The 17,454-nt window shown below is 44.5% G+C and overlaps 1 protein-coding gene and 1 long non-coding RNA gene across 5 annotated transcripts in view; both read left to right on the top strand.

The window, feature by feature from the left end:
• The window catches only part of LOC126983371 (uncharacterized), a 10,434-nt gene extending 3,029 nt beyond the window's left edge, over positions 1-7,405 (top strand). Inside the window, exons 2-4 of one of the 4 annotated variants that reach the window (XM_050836110.1) lie at positions 1,953-2,286; positions 3,734-3,919; positions 4,451-7,405. In XM_050836110.1, the coding sequence (XP_050692067.1) occupies positions 1,953-2,286; positions 3,734-3,919; positions 4,451-5,217 (1,287 nt within the window). In that variant the 3' untranslated portion in view covers positions 5,218-7,405. Of the gene's footprint in view, positions 1-1,952; positions 2,296-3,733; positions 3,920-4,447 lie in introns of all 4 variants that reach the window. The other 3 variants (XM_050836109.1, XM_050836108.1, XM_050836107.1) reach the window with 3 other exon arrangements.
• A 2,325-nt stretch (positions 7,406-9,730) lies between these two features.
• LOC126983370 (uncharacterized) lies at positions 9,731-17,233 on the top strand. The gene is made up of 2 exons (XR_007735822.1): positions 9,731-15,071; positions 15,231-17,233. It is a non-coding gene; the product is annotated as an uncharacterized LOC126983370 (long non-coding RNA).
• The last annotated feature ends 221 nt before the right edge of the window (positions 17,234-17,454 follow it).

The raw sequence follows: 17,454 nt of genomic DNA, 5'->3' as shown, positions 1-17,454 counted from the left end.
TTTTTTCTATTTGCTTTCTCTTCTGTCTTTCTTCATTTCTTGTTACTGTCTACTTTCCTTCCTTTCTTTTTCTCTTTCTTTTTTCTTTGTTTAATTCCTTCCTTCCTTCCTTCCTTTCTTTTCCTCTTTCTTTTTTCTTTGTTTAATTCCTTCCTTTCTTCGTTCCTATTTGCCATTTTTTTTTGTCTTAATTCTTTTCTTCCGTTAGTCCGTCCTTTCTTTTCTTCCTTTATTCCTTCCTTTCTTTAACTTTTTTCTCTCTTTCTTTCTCTTTCTTTCTTTTTTGCTTTAAATGAGAAGAGAGTGAGGAAGAAGGGGGAAAAGAAAGGAAAGGGGAGAAAATGAAAGTGTCTGATAAAAATAATGTGAAGAGGAGGAGGAGGAGGAGGAGGAAGAAGAAAAAGGAAGTGAGAGAATGGATGAAGAGGAGGAGGAGGAGGAGGACGAGGAAGAAGAAGAAGAGAAGAGGAGAAAAAAATAAGGAGAAGGAGGAGGAGGGGAACGTGGAGATTAGGGACAGGTTATAAATGAGGAATGAGAGAGGAGGAGGAGGAGGAGGAGGAGGAGGAGGAGGAGGAGGAGGAGGAGGAGGAGGAGAGGAGGCAGAGGAGGAAATCATAAGAGGGAAGAGTCATAAAGAAGCCGCTTATTATTATCATTATTATTATTTTTATTATTATTATTATTATTATTATTATTATTATTATTACTGAGCGTTAGTTGATGTGACGGGGAAAAAAGGGAATTACGAGAGAGAGAGAGAGAGAGAGAGAGAGAGAGAGAGAGAGAGAGAGAGAGAGAGAGAGAGAGAGAGAGAGAGAGAGAGAGAGAGAGAGAGAGAGAGAGAGAGAGAGAGAGAGAGAGAGAGAGAGAGAGAGAGAGAGAGAGAGAGAGAGAGAGAGAGAGAGAGAGAGAGAGAGAGAGAGAGAGAGAGACACACTGCCCAGGAATTTTCATTTAACTATATGCTAATGTCATGTATTGCTTTGCCAGGTGCATTTACCCTCCTCCTCCTCCTCCTCCTCCTCTTCCCCCTTCTTTTCCTATTAATTATTCCATTACTCCTCCTCCTCCTCTCCTTCTCCTCCTCTTCATCGCCTAAATTCTCCTATTACTCCATCTCCTCCTTCTCCCGCTCTCCAATTTATCTTCCTATATACAAATAATTAAGGGGCTTCATTCTATCTTCATAACCCTCCTCCTCCTCCTCCTCTTCCTCCTCTTCTCCTTCTCCTCCTCCTCCTCCTTTAATCCTTCTTCTTTTTTACTTCTTTTTCTCTATTCCTTCTTTCATTACCCATTATCCTTCTTCTCCTTCTTTTCTTCTTCTTCCTTCTCCTCCTTTTTCTCCTCTTCCTTCTCTTCCTATTTCTTTATTCGTTCTGTTTTTTCTCCTCTTTCTTTCTCCTCCTCCTTTTATTTTTATTATCCCTTACTCTTTTTTCTCCTTTCCTTCTCGTTCTTGATTACTCCTTATCCCTCTTCCCTTCTTCCTCTTCCTCCTCCTCCTCCTCCTCCTCCATTTATTTTTCTTCTCATACATACACAGGTACTCAGGAAACTTTCACCACCAATAAATACTTCCCTCCTCTTCCTCTCCTCCTCTTCCTCTTCCTCTTAATCCTCCTCCTCTTCCCTCTGTTCTACTAAGTTTGTGATCCTTCCCCTACAACCTCCTCCCTGCCACAACCACTACCACCACCACCACTACCACCACCACCCTTCACCACCGGCACCACCACCCACACTCTACCACTATCACCACCACCACCACCACCACCATTCTTAACACCATTACTGCCCCTACCACCACAACAGCCCTCACCACCACCACCAACAACAACAACAACCCTTTTTCCCATCCCTTCATCACTACCATCCTCATTATCACCACTACCACCACCACAATCACCCCCATCATCACCCTCACCGCTTCTACCCTCCCCACACAGGCCCTTGAAACCCACGAACGCCACACGAGTCTGTACGAGCGCGTGGCCCTACTCGAAGCGTCCCTCGCCGAGAAGACCGAGCGGGCCATGGCACTACAGGCCGAGGTGGTTCAACTGAGAGCCAAGATACCGGAGCTGGAGGCCGAGATCGAGACCATTCCGGAGATGAGGAAGGAGCTGGCGGAGTTTGAGGCCAATATCGAGAAACTGGTGCATGACTACGAGGCCAAGCTGTCCACCCTGGCGTCCGAGGTGATCCGCCTCAAGAAGCACGGCGCCAGGAGGAAGAATTTGCAGACCCTGAGCGACGGGAGCAACGTGCTGCTGCGCCCAGGTATGACAGGTGAGAAGGGGGAGGGGGAAGGGAATAGAAGGAAGGTGAGGAGAAAATATCTATACTAAGAGAACTTCCCTATACCTAAGCCAACCTGACCTACTTGACCTAGCTTAATCTTAACACTTACCTAACCTTACCTTGAGTGTTTCATCTACGTCCAGGTATGACAGGTGAGAAGGGGGAGCGTAAGGGAAGGAGGAGGAAGGGAGGGATGAAAAAGAAACCTAACCTATGAAAACCCAACTACACATCACCTATAATCTTACGTGATCTTATGTGATGGGAGTAACGTTTTCCTAAGGCCAGGCATGACAGGTGAGAAGGGAAGGAGGAGAAAGTGAGGGAGATATGAGAAAACCTTTATGAAGAGAGCCTAACTGTACCTAAGCTATCCTAACCTGACCTAACCCAGCCTTTCCTTGAATGTTGCGTCTACTTGAGAAAAGCAGAAAAAAATGGAAAAGAAATGAAGAAAAGGAGAAAGGGATAGTTAAATAATACGGTAATAAAAGGATATAGTAGTAGCAGTAGCAGCACCAGTAGTAGTAATAGTAGTAGTAGTAGTAGTAGTAGTGGTGGTGGTGGTATATCAGTGAAGGCGGTGAAGGGGCGGACCCAGACGCTATTAAAAGCTCAAGACCATTTCTCTTTGGTGGAAAACATTCGGCGGTTAATGTCAAAACAATCGTCAGCGTTCACACGGCGATCATTTCTCTCTCTCTCTCTCTCTCTCTCTCTCTCTCTCTCTCTCTCTCTCTCTCTCTCTCTCTCTCCACACACACACACACATCATGACTGTGGTGGGAACGTTTCTATAAATCAAATCTTTCCAGGCGAACCGAGACAGGTAAATTTGGTGGCGGTGGTGGTGGTGGTGATGGTGGTTACAGAGAGGGTCAGGGAGCAGTGTCTAAATCTACTCTCCTTGTCTACCTCCCCATCTAGTGTGTGTTTGTCATTACTGTGTACCTTGAGTCACTCTTACTTGTGTCAATATCGTGCTCTTATGCCAGCCCCGGCGTGTCGGTTAGGCATGGTGGCTGAGAGCTCAAAAGTAGTGTTACCATTTTTCATTCCTAGTCTTTCTATCGCTATTTTAGTATAGTTTTTACTGCATACATTGTCTCCTTTCTGTTTACCTGCGCCCTTTTTCTACCTCCGGCGTGTCCTGAGGTTAGGCATAGTGGCTGAGAGTTAAGAAGTAGTGTCTGTTTTTCATTCCTTTCCTCCTGTGTCGCCCTTTCTGCATACCTTGTGTCCTTTCTACTTACCTGTGTCAATATCGTGCTCTTTTTCCAGCCCCGGCGTGTCTTGAGGTGGGTCAGCAGAGCACGTCGGGGAGCTGTGTGTTCGTTTTGCTGTCCTTGTCTCTCGGTATCACCCTTTAACTATACCATTGCTGCATACTCTGTCCTCTTTTTGTTTACCTGTGTCCTTATTCCAGCCCCGGCGTGTCCCGAGGTGGGGCAGGGCATGGTGGCAGAGCGCGTCGGGGAGCAGTGTTTATACTTCTCCCTGGCCGCGGCACGGAACTGGACTGCCGCGCATCACCACTGCCAGACACTCCGCGGCGAGATGGCGGCGCCCCCGGACCTCCACCTGCTGATCTCCTTCCTCCGCCAGTCCTTCGGTGAGTGGAGGAGGAGGAGGAGGAGGAGGTAAAATGATAGAAAGCATATATGATAAATGAGGATGATGTTAAGAAGGAAGGGATGGGGAATTGAAGATTTAGGTCCCGGTTCCCAGACATTTCGGGGAGGAAGAAGGAGAAAAGCTGATCGTGGAGGAAGGGAGGGAGATATGTGGAGGGGAGAAGAGATAGGGTGATGTAGAGGAAAGGGTGAAGGAAGGGGAGGGAGAGAGGAGATGAGACGGCAAAGGTAGGGAGGGAGAAGGAAGGAAGGGAAGGGAGAGGAGAAAAATAAGAGAGAGAGAGAGAGAGAGAGAGAGAGAGAGAGAGAGAGAGAGAGAGAGATGAAAGTTATGTTAGAAATGTTGGATGTAATATGAATGTTGTTTAGTGGTTGTTTGAGCTTTGTGTGTGTGTGTGTGTGTGTGTGTGTGTACCTTTCCATCTCTCTCTCTCTCTCTCTCTCTCTCTCTCTCTCTCTCTCTCTCTCTCTCTCTCTCTCTCTCTCACCCACGTCCACACCGTCAGCAGCTCGCGGCCCTTCACTGTGGCTTGGCTCGTCCTACAACCTCTCCGACGAAGACACAGACGAGGACGAGGGCGAGGGCGAGGACGAGGCCGCCAGCCGGTTCATCGCAAAGCTGCCGGAGCCTGACAATGAAGCCTCGTCGGTAACTCCCCCTCGCCAAGACCCTTCAGACGCCCTTCAGGCAGACGGCGTGATAGGATTCCCCGAAGAGGGATTCGTAGGACCCTCAAATCCATTTACTCTGCACCTGAAGGAGGGCCCGGGCCTGGAGGTGGAGGAGGAGGTGTTGGGCCCGGCTGACAGTCTCCGCGGCATGCTAGACCAGGTGCCGATGTTCCGGGATGACCTCCTGGCCCGCTACGGCAGCCTGTCCCTCGCGGATGAACCGGTCGAGCCGCCACAACAGCCCGACGAGGAGGCCGCCGGGAGCTCCGTGGTGGATATCGTTCTTCTGACAGGCTCCAAGGGACACCAGGACACGGAGCCACATGCCCCTTCCAACCAGACCGTGATATCAGGGCATGAATCAATCACGGGGGTCCTGCAGGAGGCGGTAGTGGGCTCAGGGGACGGAGGAAGTGTAGAGGAGGCCGCAGGGTCGACACAAGAGGCGGAGAAGGGGAAGGAGTCCCACAAGGGGCGTATGAAGTGCATGTTGCTGCGGCAGAGCGAGTCGCTGGAGTACGAGGTGGTGGGGCGTCCCTGCAACGAGATGCACAACTACGTGTGTGACTTCAAGGTGACCCTAGACAGCCTCCAGCCAGAGTGAGGCGTCTTAGCGGGCGTGGAAGACCTCAAGACACTGTGTTAGGGCTTTGAAACAGTGGAAACGGCTTTTGCTACGCTCCAGATCCAGAAAACGTATTGCAGTGTCTTGATACTTTCTGTGTGTGTGACGCCAAGGAGACCAGACAGCCTCCAGTCCGAGTGAGGGTCGGTAGTCTTTTAGGGACCCGTAAGGACATTGTGGAAGGCTTCTAAATACATTGTGAAAATCTTTGCAAACACTGTAAATGGCTTTGTGACGCTCGAGATGCAGAGAGCGTGTTACAAGAACTGGATAACGTTCTGTGTATGACTCCAGTGTATGCCTTTAGCCAGCCTCCATCCAGAGTGAGGCGCCGTGGCGGGTGTTAAGCCTCCCACAGCTTCCGAGAAACTGTAGAAACCTTGAATACATTGCCTTCTCACCCTTTTGCAAACACATTGACAGAACTGAGCCGTGTGCCTCCCGCCGCCGGTCATTCAGTAATCTAATTGTGAAGACGTGGCGGCCCAGACATTAGTCTGCCGTGGCCCAGAGCGAGGCGGTGACCCGCGGTGTGAAGAGCCTTCCCATAGAGCCAGGATATGTGCTGCAGTGAGGATGGACTGAGTAGCGATAGTGCATGGTGGCGTGTGTGGTAGTGGTAGTGGTAGAGTTAGGAACATCTTTACTGATACACCGATTACAGACAGATTGTGAACAGAAAGACTTTATAACTTGAAATGCAGGGGTTATTTCACCCAAGAAGATTAGAAAGTTAAATCAAGCGGTAAAAATTTGACAAGTAAAACAAAAATAATTTGATAATACACAAACTTGACAATAACAAAGTTTGCTCTGCAAGAAAAGTTTGATATTACAGAAGGACACTGACAAGACACGCGTCCCTACTGTTTATTATTATGTACGATATATTGTATAGGATAAGACGTGGCTACTGCTGCTAAAGCCATTATTTTACCATGCCTAGTGATGTAGTGACTGCGGTAACACGCGTGGCTGGGAATCCGTGGGCCGGGGTGATCCTGGGCGAGGAGTTGATGCCGGGCCACCCAGTCCTCCCTTTGGCGCTGGTTGATAGATGATACCTGGGGAAACCTGGCGAAGGTAAACTGTGGTAACCCGGATGTCACTCTTCGTTTCCTTCTTCATGTTATTTTCTGCTTCCTGTTTATCTATCGTTTACTCCTTGTTTGCGTGCCTTTCTCTCGTTTACTTCATGTTTTTTTTCCGTTTCTTGTTTATTTATCGTTTTCTCCTTGTTTGTGTGTCTTTCTCTCGTTTACTTCGTTTTTTTTCTGTTTCTTGTTTATCTATCGTTTTCTCCTTGTTTGTGTGTCTTTCTCTCGTTTACTTCGTTTTTTCTCTGTTTCGTTTATCATTCGTTTACTCCTTGTTTGTTATCTTCTCTTGTTTATTATCGTTTCCCCGTTGTTTCCTTCCTTCCTTCTGTTTGGTTTCTTTCCCTTTAGCCCGGGATAATGCGTTTTTGCCCGCCACAGGTTGAAGGTCAGTAACACGGAGATGAGTTCCAAGGCCTCGCTGGCCTGGCGTATTTCCTCAACTTTACAGTAAGTAGCATACGCTCTAAGTTATGCAAGTTACCCATTCAACAAGTCTGCAAGATGACCAGGCTGGTGGGCTCCATCCTTACCTGTACGCTCAATGCTCAAGCTCCTGTCAGTGTTGCCCAGCCTCCTAACGCAAGATTCAACGAGTGTCTTCATTCCTTCATCCCTTTCATTGGTAGATTCTGGACCAGCCTTCAATTTAGGGTATATCTTCTTTCTTGTGACTTCGAACTCATTCAAGAGGGGAGTATTCAAGCACCTCTTGGGCTACATTTGGCCCTTTTTCTTTCTGTAGCCTTCTGTCTTATTTTATTTTATGGAGCAGCAAGTTGAAGGCTTTTCTTATCGTTGTTGTGCTCTTTGCCGTCTGCTGTTTCGTCAAAAAATGGAACACGAATTTGTGTGATCTGTGATGGCTTTCAGAAGTGTTTATATTAGTTGAGGAAATACTTTTTTCTATATTTCTCATAAACAGCAAAGTGCTGTGACCGACTTTGTATATTCTGGTATTAGGTGAAACACTTAAGAAACTATAACGGAGATATAACCGTTTGAAAACATGGGGAGGAAATATGAAGTATGTTTCGGAAATGTTTATGATTATTAAAGTGGTAAATATTTCAGTATTTTAACTAACTTTGTGTGTTATGCGAAAAAATAATAAGGATGTGATAAGGATATAAAATGCAAGGAAGACATCACGTGATGCCTGGAAACAACGAACAGAACATGCCCCAAATACACGTTTCTCGTCCTGTATCACTCACCGTAATTATAATATGCTAATTACATCAAAGATTTATGGTCCTCTCCAAGTCATTTCAATCCCTACTCATACAAAATTAACATATCTCTTTTTCATGTCCTAGATTACTTTTGAAAAGACATACATAAAGCATGTTTGTAATTAGCTTTTCCTTTAGGTACCAATTATATATGTATTATGCAAGTGTTTGCGTATGTGTGTCGCTATACATAAGAGTTGAGCTGTCCTATATAGTTAGAATCATTATAGCATCATAGTTATAACTTATCAACCACGACACCAAGGCCTTTCCTAACGTCCTTCACATCTCCGTTGTCTCCATCCTGCCCAGGCAAAGGTTTATTTTCATTTCTGTTCTGACTCCTACAGTTCCCGGGTTGTCACAAGATTGTTAATAAAAAAGTACAAAACCAAGTAGTCATGAGGTTAACATCACTATTCTCATGTTCATAACTCAGTACGCAGTCGTTCAGGTAATTAATAACTCATAGCATTAATATATTACATAATTTATAGGCCGGCAGCTAATATTTATGCTAACTAACGGGATGCGCCGCTCACGGATTAGTACATGTGTGCAGGATTAGCCTAATGACTGAAATCATAACTATAAAACCTCTGCTAAGCGTTAAAACATTATCTATTAACTGTTAACCATTGCTTGTGTTATAGTGAAGCGCCGTCATCGGAGTAGGCTATATAGCTCTTGGTAACTCGATGTACCTAAGCGATTATTGTAAACCCTTTCCGTGTAGCGTAAAAAAAACAGCATGAAAAGTATCTATAAACTGATAACCTTTGTCTGTGTTATAGTGAGGCGCCGAGAGGGCCAACAGTGACGTCATCGGAGTAGGCTATATAGCTCTTGGGAACTCAATGTACCTAAGCGATTATTGTAAACCCTCTCTGTTTAGCGTAAAAAAACCCAGCATGAAAAGTATCTATAAACTGATAAGCTTTGTTTGTGTTATAGTGAGGCGCCGAGAGGGCCAACACAGTGACGTCATCGGAGTAGGCTATATAGCTCTTGGTAACTCGATGTACCTAAACGATTACTGTAAAACCCTTCGTGTAGCGTAGGAAAACAGCATGAAAATGATCTATACACTGATAACTCCACGTTGTGTTATAATGGGGCACCGGGAGGGCCAACACAGTGACGTCATCGGAGTAGGCTATATAGCTCTTAGTAACTCGATGTACCTAAACGATTACTGTAAAACCCTTCATGTAGCGTAGGAAAACAGCATGAAAATGATCTATACACTGATAACTCCACGTTGTGTTATAGTGGGGCACCGGGAGGGCCAACACAATGACGTCATCGAAGTATACCATTATGTAACCCGTAGTAACACAATGCACCTCTAGCAGGAAGACACACACTTCCAAAACTATATGAACACCCTCAGTTAACCCAGTGTATCATAAAGCAGACGCTGGGATAAATGAATGAGTGACCCCAAGCTTGTACTCCGCAGTCAGCTGGCAGCTATCAACACCTAAAATATGCGGGGCAACAATTCACTAACAAGGAGCACACACATAATAAATCATAAATAATCTCTGAAGCTCACTTCCGTATCGTAAAATCTGAGTGAATTGCATAATTATACATTTAAAAACACATCTGGCGGTAAGTCTTCCCGCCCATTATGCCATACTGCCTGACTCAACATCATATTTACCGGATTTTGAGACTTAGCTACTGCCAAAGGACATCAGGAATTAACTATTGTAACAATAACTATAAGTGAATCTCGCTATTGGGGTGCAGGGGACAGTTTTCGGCTCGAAAATCAGTAAATAGAAGAAAGTGAGCGGACCGTCTGGCACCTCTGTTTCCCGCCCTTGCGTGAGATCCGCGGTGGCGGAGGCCCGACCCCCGCCGCTTATGTGTTGTGACGCTATTTTTGTGCTTCGTTTCGCTTACCGGGCCGCCCTTGTGCTTCCGTTTACCGTGGATCATCTGGAGGAGCTCGAAGGACCCCAAGAAGGACCCTGGAGGATGAACTAGAAGGCCTGGAGGTAAGGAAAGCAAGGGGACGGAGGAGCAGGAGACTATTTCTCAGTACGATGTTGAGGTGTGAGAAGTTAGGGGGGTGAGGAGGGAGGAGCAGGTGTGTGTGTGTGTGGGTGGGTAGGGGGGAACGGGGGTCAATGGTGATTAGGCTATTTCCTTCGTTTTCCACTTTCATCTCCCTTATCGGCATTTAATTCAGCTATTTTTCAGTGTCCTTAGCTGTACTTACCTGCATTCCCCTCTGTTATCTGTGCACGATTTATTAATTAAGAGAAAAAGACGGTAGGTAATGGTTTGTAGGGGGGAAGGGGGTAGTTCGTCACACCTGTTTACCTCTGTGATCATTCATATTCCCCGACACCACAGGTAATAGTTGTGTATAGCCTATCTACATGTTCCATTATCATTAGGGTATGCATAGTGCGTTTATTAAGGCCCTGTTGATGAGAAATTGAGTATAATAACGTAAGGAGGCAAGTGAGTGAGAAGGAGAGCGCGAGAAGTGGTAGTTACCTTATTTTTCTTTTTATCGCTCGTCTCACTCCCGTCTGGCCGCCATGTCTGCCTTCCCTCCCGCCAAGTCTCGAGTGTTATCCGAGTATATTCTTCCCATTCTTACGTGTCCATGTGTTTACTTACCTGCATGCTCTTCTTGATGGGTGCATGGTGTGTTGGTAAAGGTCGTGGTTATGGTGAATCAAATACGGAGAAGAGGACGTGAGAAAATATCGTGGTGTGCAGTGGGCGGCGGGGTTGGGGCGGCTCGGGGTGGCGGTGGTCAATCCTGTGGCGGCGTTGAATCTCATTTGTATCACGTTTACCCCTTACCTGTTCCTGTTCATCTTTTTTCAATTGGAGTGTGCAGTTATAGCCCATTCACCCATCCTTACTTACCTACCTTACATTACAGTACAGTGCGTATGGTTATAGAGGTTCTGTCAAGGTAGATCCTATAGAAACACGTGAACTGAGTGACTTGAGATGATGGGGTAGGTGATGGTGGTGTTGGTTGTGGTAATATATCCTTGTGCCTTTCTTACTTCTTTAGCGGTTCTTCGTTAGCCTACTTGAATTCATGTGCTGTGTCAGAGAAGCTTAATGTTATTTATGTAGATTTAGTCGCCTCCTCCTCCTCCTCCTTGAAGTATGTATGCATTGTATGTTTATCAAGGCTCTGTTTGTGATACGAGATAAAGAAAACGAGAGGAAATGAAGAAGGGGAAGGTGGAAGGAGGAGGAGGACTGTTCGTTTGCCAGTCTGCCAGATATATTTTGCTTTACATATCCGAGCTTATATTAGTTACCCTTACGTGTTCTTCTGCTCACTTACCTACATCCTCTTCCTTCACCCGTAGCCAAGCCTGTGCGTTACGGATTCATACGAGATAGTTAAGCATGAAACAAATTAGAGAAAGGAAAGATAAATGTAGATACTTGTTAAATCATCGTGTCAAGTGTAACGAGGAAAGGGAAAGTAGACTCGTTAGTATGAATTACCAGCTTTATTTAGTTGTATTTATTGTTTTCATTTACTTACACTGGAATATTATCGACCATTTATACTTGTACGAGATTCATTTATGTGGGTTTAAGTGGAATTGGTTTAAATAGGCTAGTCTCTCTCTCTCTCTCTCTCTCTCTCTCTCTCTCTCTCTCTCTCGTGCTGGGGGGGGCGAATCAAAGTCTCTCGGTACAGTGTTTTTGGTTTATTACAAAGACACGGATACAGCCGTTCGCCTACTGTTATAATAATGCTTAGTGATGGTGGAACGGAAGAAACCAAGCGGGGCGCAGTGGGGGAAGGAGAATAATAATAATGAATAAAGACGCGACGACACATAGGAGAGGGAAGGAAGGATAAGGAAAGGGAAGGACAAGGAAGGGAAAGAAAGAGGAGAGGGAAGGAAGGAAGGATGAGGAAAGGGAAGGGAAGGGGGAGAGAGATGATAAACCAGATGCAATAAATAATTAATGAATAGTTCGTAATGATATAATCGATAAATAATGTAAAGATTCACAACACCAGACATTATTATTATTATTATTATTATTATTAGTATTAGTATTAATGTTATTATCATTAAGTATTATTATAATATTACATTATTATGAAATTTTTGTCGTCTTTAGATAGCCTCCGTGAGATGATTGTTTAAGGGACGTTGGCCGCCTGCCCCTTGCTGTCCCTTTAAAGGACACACGCACGCACGCACGTACGCACACGACTCATTGCTTTGCACGCATCTCGCATTTTCCCAGTTGTGTCTTTTATCGGTTTGCTTACAACGGAGATCAGCACCGAGGCTATCGCGTAGGCCTTTGATCTAACTTTACTAATTGATGTAACGTTTTGTTAGCATCTTGAAATTACGTTTATTTAGTTAACAATTATAGCATTTTGATTTTTGCTAACATGATGAAATGACGTTTTTTTTTTACAAGTTTGCGTTGGGGAGGAGCTCCATCTTTATCCTAACATTCTGAAATAACTCATTGCCAGAGTTAATATATACGTTAAGAATCACATCTTTTTCTGCGGGAATGTAGGAATAATTAGTCAATCTATTTACATTTAAAAATCAGCTTCTTTCAGGCTAACATATTGGAATAAGTTTTATTTCTCCTCTTATTTATGCATGAGTCGTGTATGTTTTTATCGCATTTACACTTTTTTTTTTTAAATCGATGTGATTTTTTTTCTTTTGAAATATATAATAGTTAATTTTTACATTTTCCATTTCTAGTCTGTTTCCGTAAGCTTCTCTCATCCCCGCTTCCTTTGTTTGATGCACGCTCGTATTACGAGGCTGGAAACTTTCCCACCACAGTTACATTTTCCTGAGTTTGGCAGAACACGCGGACACTTTTCTCGTTTAGTACTTCTTGTAATACCTTTCTTGTTCGCCTCGTCCCCCGCGACTCACAATGGATCTTTACATGAAGTTTCGCGGTAACTTTATAAACAGACCATGACGGAAGCGATAAACCTTCATTTAAAAGCCGCGCTAGCCAGTCTGTCTCCCTTTAAACAGTACAGAGGCGTCGCGGGGGTTGCGTAAGTGGGTGAGCGTGCGTGTATGCGTGTGTGACCTATTTCAAGGGGAACACCGGGGAGGGGCCGAGGATTGGGGGCCAGACATCGCGTTTAGAGGCCGGGCCCGCCACCGTGTCCGTCTGTCTTACATTAGATTTGTAAAACGGTGAGGCCGAGGTCGATGGTCTGGCGGCCAGCTCGTGTCAGGGGCTCGCGATGCATCACTGCACAAGGGTTGCCGCGGTGACTAGCAGGACAATTTGTGTCTGACAGTTCACGTAACGACAGGTCGGGACATTGTTTTTACTAATATTTTTTTGCCATTATTTTTACAGTAAAGGAGGCAGCTCAAGGGCAAAAAGTAAATGAGTACCAAAAAGCTCACTAATCACTGCTCCTATGTAAGAAAATATTAATGAATGGCCAAAAGAGAGGTCAATATCGGGTGGAGAGTGTCTTCATACTCTCCCCCTATTTTTTTACCTCTATTCTTTACTTTTATTCCTTTCACCATTATTTTTTAACCATTTTCTAGTAGTAATTTTTTAGATATTCAAGTTTTTTTTTCCATAACATTCTAATTACAGGTACACTATATAGGAATAACTATTTAAGCGGATAGGGACATGATGCTTATTTACCTGTGTCTGGTAGTGATTTTCTTAAGGTATGGAAAATTTTAACTACTTTTTGGGATAACTATTGTGCGGTGAGGTCACGAGACTTGAGACCCAAGCTGGCCGTATGCCCCGTCAACACAGGCTCTCAAAATGGGTGTGAGGCGAAGGGTGGGACGAGGCAGACCGTCGATGGGCGAATATTTGGTCCGAGAAACAGAGGGTACGTGGCGCCCCTCGCGGCCTGCCTGGTGAAGCCCTTCTGCCCCGCCCTTCGTGTCGGCTCTTATAATAAACCACATTTTTGCTCCATTTAAACTTAGCGTACTTACTCTTCATCGTGCTAATGGCCATACTAATCAAACCTTAATTAATACATATTTTTTAGCATTTACTTAACAACACTCAATCCAGATCGATGAAAACCGATTGCAACCGATGGATAATAATGTGATTTTTTAAAATTTATTTAGCGTGATTTTTGTTATTGTATTTTTTTTTTTTACAAGACGAAAAGGAGGTGTTGAAGGAGCTATTTTCTGACACCGGCCTTCGACTGATTCCGTTTCCAATAGCTTGGCAGCGAGAGTGAGTGAGTGGAGGTGCAGGTGAGAACAAGAAACAGCGATCAGCCTTACCTTAAAAATCTCCTTGTGACTCTCGTAGCTCCCTTCCGCGCGGTGTCCACTCTCCTCCCCCTTCTCCCCGCCTCTCCTTCAACCCCTTGCTGTGACTCCTCGCGGGGAAAGGACGCCACGAGGTCACAAGGAGGTCAGGCTGGTCAATGTTTCATGTCCTCCGCTGCACCGGTGACGTGAGGCAGAGGTGGGCTTGGGATGGTCAGCGGAATGAATGAGTGAATGAGTCCATGAGTTCAAGCACTGGGGCGGGTGGATGGGTATTATCATTAGTATTATTCACTATGTTATTCACTTAGTCACTACAGTACGATGCTCTCTCTCTCTCTCTCTCTTGCTGGCTTCATTCGCTCCTCCTCTTCTTCGCCTTCCTGATACTTTGTTCTTTGAAAACGATGATGGGCGATGAAAATAATTTGTCACACAAGTATGCGTACACATGTATGGCTACGCACGCATGCAGCAGACGCACACATACATACAGACATACATGTACACGCACGCAGGCAGGCATACGTACATACATGATCTACAAAAATTAAACCTGGACAATTATTATTTACTATTATGTATTCTTTTTATTAATGTTCGGTGTGTAAGGGAAGGGAAGAGGGGGGAAGGGGCGGTATTTAAATGACTTTTTTTATAGGTTTTTATATAGATGTATATATATAGTATTTTTTTTAAACCTCAGAGTTGCTTCGCCTCCTCGTTTTCTTAGTTTACTTACGAATAACATCACAAAATACAGACTCGGTGCTGACTCTTGCTATATGGGTAGCTGAGGGCAGCATCTCTTACCTGGGAAAGGCCCCGCCACCACCACCACCACCGCCACCACCACCATCACAACCAACGCCACCATCACCACCACCATGACTTAGCACCAAATAATGAATGATGACTCTTGATGTAATATTTTGCTTCACCCTCCCCCCCCCTTTCCCTTAGTGTGGTGGTGGTGGTGGTGGTGATGGAGGAGGAGGAGGAGGAGGAGGAGAAAGGAGAGGAAAATGGGGACAGCTGAAGGAGGAAAAAGTTTAAGGAGGAAGATTGAAGGGGTTGAAGAATGTGGAGTAGAGGAGGAAGAGAAGGAGGAGGAGGAGAAAGGGGAGGAAAATGGGAGCAAGTGGAGGAGGGAGAAGTCTAAGGGGAAAGAGTGGAGGCTTGAAAGGAGATGGAGGAGATGAGCACGAGTGGAATGGCAGGTGGAGGAGGAAGACTGAGGAAGTGGAGGTAGGTGGAGGAGGTGGAGAAGGAGGAGGACAAAAAGGAGAACAACTGAGGAGGAAAAAGTCTAAGGAGGAAGATTGGAGGTATTGAAGGAGATGGAGGAGATGGCACGAGTGGAATGGCAGGAGGAGGAGGAGGAGGAGGAGGACTGAGGAAGTGGAGGTAGGTGGAGGAGGAGGCCTATTTAGGTTGAGATGCGCCCCTCAGGCCTACTAAATCTAGGGCAAAGAAGGATGTAAACACTGTCAGATGACCAAAGCAGCCCATGTGCGTTTCCGTCGTGTGCGTGTGTGCGTTTGTGTACGTCAGAAGAAGTAAGTAGCGTCCATTAACTTGCGATTGTCCTTTTGCCTTCTCTTTATCTCGTCTTTCATCTTTCTTCTGCATTTGTTTGATTATAATTATTACTTTCGTCTTCATTTTTCTTTTTTATTATTATTACTAGTGTTATTTTCTATGCCTTGCCATGCTGGTGTGTGTGTGTGTGTGTGTGTGTGTGTGTGTGTGTGTGTGTGTGTGTGTGTATGGGGAGGTGGATGGATTTTTCAAACTGAAATTATATTGATGATTTTGACAACGATTCCCTTTTTATTTCTTCCTATTTTGCTTTTTCCATTAATAGTGTTTTAGCCTAAGATGTGTTTCGGAGGGTATGCATAGGGGGAGTCCTTGGGTGTTGCGTTTGTGTTGCGATGTGCTGTTCATGTGTTGTGAGTTTGAACTGTGTGAGTGTTGGCTAAATTTTGAAGTATAGTTTTCCTTGAGCGTCAAATACAAGTTTTTTTGGGGGCATGTTTCTGTGTATAGTGCTTTATTTTTTGATGTTCTGAGTTTTTTCCCATTACGTTGTGTGTTGTGTGTGGCCAAAAGCTGATGTTGAGTTTTGTGTTGCGTGGAAATGTGCATAATTAATTTTCCTGATAACTGTTTGTGTTGCCGAATTCCAGTTTTTTGTAATTTCTTTTCAGTGTTGTTTTGTGATGTTCTAAGCTTTCGTGACCGTGTTGTGTGTTGCCTAAAGCCGACGTTGAGTTTTGTGTTGCATGGAGGTGTGGATATTTGATTTTGCTGATAACTGTTTGTGTTGCCTAATTCCAGGGTTTTGTAATTTCTTTTCTGTGTTGTTTTGTGATGTTCTAAGTTTTCGTGACCGTGTTGTGTGTTGCCTAAAGCCGACGTTGAGTTTTGTGTTGCATCGAGGTGTGGATAATTGATTTTCCTGATAACCGTGTATGTTTGTAATGTATTTGAGATTTTTTATAGTCCTGGCGTTCATGTTGTGTGTTGCCTAAAGGTGATGTTGAGTTTTGTGTTGCGTGGAGGTGTGGATAATCAGTGTTCCTGGCCACGAGGTAGTGTTTCTTCTCGGTGTGTTTTCCTATGATTAGAAGCGAAGTATTGGGCCGGATTATTATTGCAAGGGGATTGGGGAGCTTGTGAAGCCTTGTTTTCGTATACATTTGTGGTGTGTGTGTGTGTGTGTGTGTGTGTGTGTGCGCGCAGTCTCACTACTAATAAAACTCACCTTTCGTATTACACAAACATCAGTGGCGGCCCTTTCCTTCTCCTACTACAACTAAAAACACTTCTACTTCTACTACTACTACTACTACTACTACTACTACTACTACTACTACTACTACTACTACTACTACTACTATTATTACTCCTACTCCTGTTACAGAAAACGAAGGGATGGAAGGGTACACTGTGGGGTAAATATTTTGATTTTTTTTCCAAACCTGGCTGTCAGCAACACACAGACATCATTAGTTCAAATTCTGCGAGCCTTCACTCCTTTGGCAGACGCGTAAAAGTAGCAGGGACTTACACTTCACGTTTGTATAGTTATTGTACATCACTCATACAGCAACTTATATCGTATTTTCACTCTTCTTCAAAACGCTACTCACTTAGTTAAGATAAATTCACACGCACATCAAATTACTTAATGACTTTTTGTTTTGTTTAATTCACTGTTCATTTACCTTTATGTCGCCTGGGACTGCTTTGGTCACTCTTATTATTGTCTCTATACAATATATTTCTTTATCAAAATAATTGTTACATTCTATACTTGTAGTTTTTCCAGTTATAATGAATGGTGTGTGTGTGTGTGTGTGTGTGTGTGTGTGTGTGTGTGTGTGTGTGAGAGAGAGGCGGCAGGAGTGGAGGGAAGGAAAGAAAGGGAGGTCGGGAAGGAGGGAGGGAGGGAGAGATTAAAGGAGAGAGAAAGGAAGAAAAGAGAAGAGGGACTAAAACTACGAATGGGATAATAATAATAAAAGCAATCAGTCGCTACTTTCTTTAATAGCAATGACAGAAAAGGTGACTTGTTTTTTATAATATATTTGTATG

The sequence above is a fragment of the Eriocheir sinensis genome, chromosome 53 (assembly GCF_024679095.1).
Source record: "Eriocheir sinensis breed Jianghai 21 chromosome 53, ASM2467909v1, whole genome shotgun sequence".
Taxonomy (NCBI): Eukaryota; Metazoa; Arthropoda; class Malacostraca; order Decapoda; family Varunidae; genus Eriocheir; species Eriocheir sinensis.
Note: the sequence above shows the minus strand (reverse complement) of the source record. Positions and strands in the feature narration are given on the sequence as shown.